The following is a 5,598-nucleotide window of genomic DNA, read 5'->3' on the forward strand; positions in this document are numbered from 1 at the left end:
GACGTTATGCAGAAGTGTTCATCTTCCCTACTGAATCTTTTCTCAGCAGAGATTCACATGCATCCTCATCAGAATTTGTTCCCGTCAAGGGTTTCCCCAGCAGAATGCGTCCTGCACAAGCAAGTTGGTCACTTCCCATCAGAGTTGTCTCCATAACTTGCCCTTTATCTCCATATCCCTAGAGTGTCGAGAATTTGCTTCTCCAATGAAGTTGCTAGGGTATTCCCTAAGCAGTTAATTGGGATGTTCATATCCCCAAGTAGGATTTATTCCCCAGCCTGAGCTCGCGTCTAGATTTGATCGTCTCCAGCAGATTTCTGATCCATCTTTGTCAGCTTGCAATGATGACCCTTGGTCACTCATTTTGTCCTCCCCGCAGAGTTCCCTACTCTCTCCAGGATTTCTTCAACAATTCAGTGCTCCTCCGCTGTCTCCCTACGCAGCGTCCGAATCATGCATCATTTGCATAACATACTAAAAAGCGTATAGCGTCTTCCTTCTCGGGAACGTTATTACACAAACATTCATACATGCATCATGCTCAAATCATATCATATATGTTTTCTTTCTGCAGGAAAGTTATTAAGATACGAGTGCTCCCCAAAGAGCAATATTCTCCTAGTCATTACAGGCGCTTATCCTGATGTTTCGAATCAGAAGAGGATTGTTCTACTTATTTTCTGATGCAGCTCAGATCAGTTCAAAGACATTCCTATTCCCGATGCCCCCAGATCGGTGGAAGATATTTGTTCCTATCCTGATATTCAGTTCAGTTTTGAAGGAACCGCCTCCGGATCTCCGTCGATCTTCCAAAGGAGCAAGCCATTTGATACATTAGATCAGTTGGAAATATCTACTCCCTGACGATTTAGTTCATTCAGAAGAAGAACTCGTCTGCCCAGTCCTGATGCCTAACTATCAGTTGAAGACGTTTTCTTTACCTGGCGTACACAGTTCGGACACTACAACACGGAAGAGCTTTAAAAGCGCTTTTTATGGGCTTTAAAAGCGCTTAAAAGCGCTGTGAAAGCCTGCGCTGGCGTAGGTAACAAAAGCGCTTCAGAAAGCACTCTGGTAGGCCCCCCTATAAGAGCGCTTTTCTGGAAAAAGCGCTCTGGTAGGCCCCCCTATAAGAGCGCTTTTCTGGAAAAAGCGCTCTGGTAGCCCCCCCTATAAGAGCGCTTTTCCAAAAGCGCTTTCGTATGTTGCGTTTTATTTTTTATTTTTTATGCTTTTTTATTATTCTTTGGCAGCGCTTTTACTAAGAAGCGCTTTTGTAGGTGGACCTTTAAGAGCGCTTTTTAAAAGCGCTGTCGTTGCTAAATGAGGTATTTTAATGTGCAGCATGTAATTTAATCCTCCCAGTCGACCTGTAATATTTTCGACCTGTAATATGTTTTCAACCTGTAATATTTTCGACCTGTAATATATTTTCGACGATATAATTTCAGCCATCAGTAAGACAATATATATATACTAATATAATACCATTATAATATCCAAAATTATATATATACATCATTACAACATCAATAATATTATAGTTCAAATCGACACAAATCCTACATGAAAAATTGCTTAATATAAAAGTGACACAAATCCTCTTTGATTTCTTCCAACTTAAGTCTCGGGTTCCCAGCAGCACGGAATTCGTCAAGGTACTACAAAACAAAAACATAATATGAATGATATATTTAGTTAAATGTAATAAATTATATGAAATTATCTTAAGTTATAAATTCATACCGTGAGCGGAATCTCTAATTGATTCGCCTGAAGGATTTCTTTCATAAACCTCAAAACAAAGTATCCGCAATCTGAACTGTTTCGCTGTTGCGGACACTACATAGAAAAACAAATAAGATTTTATAGTTGTCTTGTTTTATCAAGTAGCATAAATATTATAAGCAAAATTGTGAAAAATAATGTACCTGCACTTTGATCCAAGTAATATTGTTTGATTTAGTCCGGGATACCTGTGCGTCCTGTTGACTTCGGAACACTTGTATTGATCTAATTAACAAATATATAAAAGCATGTTTAGATCAATCCCACAAATAAGTAAATATATAAATATACACGAATATTTAGAACGATCCCACTTACAAATCAACGATTTCCTTCATAGCCGGATAATTGGTCCAGTCACCATTTACCGAATTCAGATAATACACGACTTCTCTTATAGGGTTGATAGCAAGCAACAACCAGTGTGCTCTATAAATTAAAACAATAGGTTATATGAAAATTTTGCTATACATAAAAGAAACAGAGATTAGATGAACCAAGAATGAGAAACTAACCCTACTGGTCGGGTATTATACGCCCAAAGATGCAGACTTTCTGAATTGCCGGTGGACATGAATCTATCGACTAAGAGCTGTCTAACTGATTCCGGTTCCGAAGCAATTGCCATTCCGCTGCAATGGGCGGAAGACACGAAACAGAATCTGTTAGACAATACAGTCCCGCGCAACACTCTGTCATACAACAACCTTAAATAAAAACATAATAAACATTAGATTATTTTCATTGAAATGTGTAAATAAATTATATTGTGGGACTAATTAAATAATATATCGGATGAGTGAATATTACCGGATGTATGAGTGCATATTACCGACGCCTAGTTGTTCATGCGTAAAAATCTCTTCCAAGTCATCAATTGCAATATGTGACTTGAATTCAATACCGAAGACACTTTCATCCATATTGATTTCACGTAAAGCACCATCCTTCAAATTGGACATATCAACCATTGTTGCGAGCGTCGTCCGGTACCGAGCCACAAAAGCACCGCCTTTTTTTGCCGCTATCTTCGGAGGACCAGTGGGTGGTACGCTACGAACTTGCTGCGTCACTTGTTGTGACTCCCGAGCGGATGCCTAAAAATCATATAAGTTAGGTAAAATAAAAAATCATGCAGATTTAGATTCAGATTATATATTAACACTTTAAATGTACCTCTTTTAGTGATGCAACAGACTCCTCCTCCTGTAAAATCCCTTTACCCTTAATTGCGGGTTTTATAGGAGCAGTCTAAAATTAAAATGTAAAACATAATTAATAAACGGTTTAGAATTGACATTCGAAAACTAAATGATTCATAATCGTTTTCAATATACCTCATCACTAATGGTAATGAGCTCCGAGGGCCATGCAACAAATGATCCTATTGCATCTCGCAGCAATGTCGTCTCTAAGACCATGTCAGGTACCGGTAGCATCGCATCATGATCTAATACAACATCCACCGATACTTTCAGGTGCCCATCCGGGAGCGGTCTATGGTGAAGTAAATCTCCCAAAGTGTTGTGCACTTTTCCCTTGCCAACTAGTCGATAATTCGGTGACGATAAGTATAGTTGGCAAGATGAAATGCCCTAAACCAATAGTAAATATAAAGTCATTATCATTAATAAAATAGAACAATTTGTAAGGAAAAAAATTTATAATTACCTCGGGAAATTTCCTTTGACAGTTGATACTAGCCTTATCACTAGTTTCTTTCACCGATGAAGTGTTGCACTTTTCTCTCATATACATATCTTTATCTCTTTGCAATTCAGAGACTTGTGCTTGCAATTCCTGCAACTTTTGCAACACTTCTTCATTGGTAAGATTTGATCTTCTCCTAGGAATCTTGTAAAAAGAGGTTGGAGTCACACCATGACCCTTACCCCTCACCCGACCGGGATACTCAGGAGCATCTAGTGCTCTACTAAGTACGCTCCCCTCACCGGTGGATACCGATTGCGACAAGGTCTCCTGTAATTCATTTACATTTCAATAATTATTAGTGGAGATAAAAAATCATTTATATATTAAAAGACATTTGATTTAATTAAAGACACAGCATTATACTTACACATTCAGTATAAACTCTCTGAACATCGGGATCGACAGCTTGATTCTTGCCCACACGAGCTTCCTTCCACAACACATGTACAGGAAGTGAAGTTTCCTCACTTTTAGTCTCCTCTAACTATGCATTGACACAAATGATAAAATCGTCAAATAAAACATGCACATTTAGACAATTAATTAAAACGTATTTCTATTTACTTACAATTTTATCCTCTAAGCGTGCATATCCCAAACGCCCTTTTTTGTATGGATACGCGGGTTTGGATGCTCTCGCACTATTCGTGGCACTCCTTTTCCGAAAATCTTCATCTCTTTGCTTTACAAACTCAGCCCAATCTTTTTCATCAATGAAGATCTCATACTTTTTTGGTCGTCCCGGTTCCTCTTCAAGAAAGTTTCCATCTTTATCCTTAAGATAGGTGTTTGTCAAAAAAGCTTTCCACCCTCTATATCTTTTGCCGGCCAAACTAAGTATGTAGCGTCTACGATCATCTGGTATCTCAAAAGTCCTCTGCAAAAAAACATACGCATAGTGTGTTAGTATAAGTAATTTAAACAATTTATCGTCAAGATAATAACAACAATTAACCATATATGATATATACCTGAAGCTCGTCCCAAATCGCTTTTTTTTTCGCATCCAACTCTTCGCTTTTCAGATTCCATTTAGCTATGGAGACCGGAATATGCATACGAACAAGTGTACCAATATAGCTTGTCAACTTTGCAGAATTAGGACCAATTGCTTGTTTATCAGAATTCCAATCCAAATGGTATACTAATCCTTGGTCTCTATGTCGAATGATTCCCTTCATAATGGTGATGCCTCGTGCAACTTCTTTTGCTTCAGTATCAGGTGGAGCATTTGTATCCGTGGCATCTCCTTCTTGAGCATCTCTTTCTTGTGAGTTTTCTTGTGAGTTTTCAGGTGGAGCATCTCTATCCGGAGCCATTGAACCTGTATCAAACAAACTAAAGCACATTAGTACACTATTAATAAGCTAACAATCTATACAAGTCAAATGGAAGTCAAACCATGCATGTACAAGTAAATCGGAAACGAAATCGGTACAAATCAAAATAAGCGTCAAAAAAGAAAGTTGTCGGAATTGAACGAAATTTACATGGCTATGGTAAAACGTCCCCACGGACTCAAAAATAAAGTCGGTTTTCCGAAATTCAGACCCTAAGCCCGACTTTTGATTACGGGCAGAAGCAAAACCGATAAAAAAACAGTCCCGAAATGTAAAGATAAGTGCATGAGCAGCTCCGGAATCGTCAAAATAGTATAGTTACATGTAAAGAAGTCAACAAACGGATACATGGTTCAAAAGTTATGTACAAAACGAGAATATGCACCAAAATTGAATAAGTACTATACTATTGAATAAAACAATCGGTACAAATTGAATAAAGCAAATTAGTCGGAATATGTATACTATTACCTTTATCACTAACGTCTCTTTCTTTTCTTGGTAGGATTGTGTTCTACGCGTCTCTTAACAACGCGGACGGTTGGATTGATCCAAATACCCTCATTATGATCATTTCTAGTACACGATTCATTCTCATTTTGATCGTTTCTTGTACAAGATTCAATGCCAACACCAATATCACCTTGATCTTCAATGTTTTCATCAACTATTTTGTTAGATAAAAGCACTATAGACCATTTCGTACTTGTCGGATCATTGACATAGAACACTTGTTTAGCTTGAGAGGCTAGAATGA

General features: G+C 37.9%; 1 protein-coding gene across 1 annotated transcript; it reads right to left on the reverse strand.

Annotated features, from left to right (window-relative positions):
- Positions 1 to 1,491: 1,491 nt before the first annotated feature.
- On the reverse strand, positions 1,492 to 2,729 carry LOC131646129 (uncharacterized). Its single transcript, XM_058916268.1, has 6 exons — positions 2,599 to 2,729; positions 2,304 to 2,495; positions 2,107 to 2,217; positions 1,932 to 2,013; positions 1,747 to 1,842; positions 1,492 to 1,661 (listed from the first exon to the last, which is right to left on the reverse strand). Exons 1-6 carry the CDS (start codon positions 2,709 to 2,711, stop codon positions 1,563 to 1,565), a joined length of 693 nt encoding a protein of 230 aa, XP_058772251.1. The 5' UTR covers positions 2,712 to 2,729; the 3' UTR covers positions 1,492 to 1,562.
- Between the last annotated feature and the right edge of the window lie 2,869 nt (positions 2,730 to 5,598).

This window comes from Vicia villosa, linkage group LG2, assembly GCF_029867415.1.
Source record: "Vicia villosa cultivar HV-30 ecotype Madison, WI linkage group LG2, Vvil1.0, whole genome shotgun sequence".
Lineage (NCBI taxonomy): Eukaryota > Viridiplantae > Streptophyta > Magnoliopsida > Fabales > Fabaceae > Vicia > Vicia villosa.

What these genes read in the sequence shown, in the direction of transcription:
- LOC131646129 (XM_058916268.1), bottom strand. Translation starts at nt 2,711, where the DNA reads ATGGATGAAAGTGTCTTCGGTATTGAATTCAAGTCACATATTGCAATT. An exon ending in AATATGCACTCATACATCCG is followed by an intron (nt 2,496 to 2,598) that starts GTAATATTCACT and finishes TTTTTATTTAAG; the next exon opens with GTTGTTGTATGACAGAGTGT. An exon ending in ATGAAGGAAATCGTTGATTT is followed by an intron (nt 2,014 to 2,106) that starts GTAAGTGGGATC and finishes TTTGTTAATTAG; the next exon opens with ATCAATACAAGTGTTCCGAA.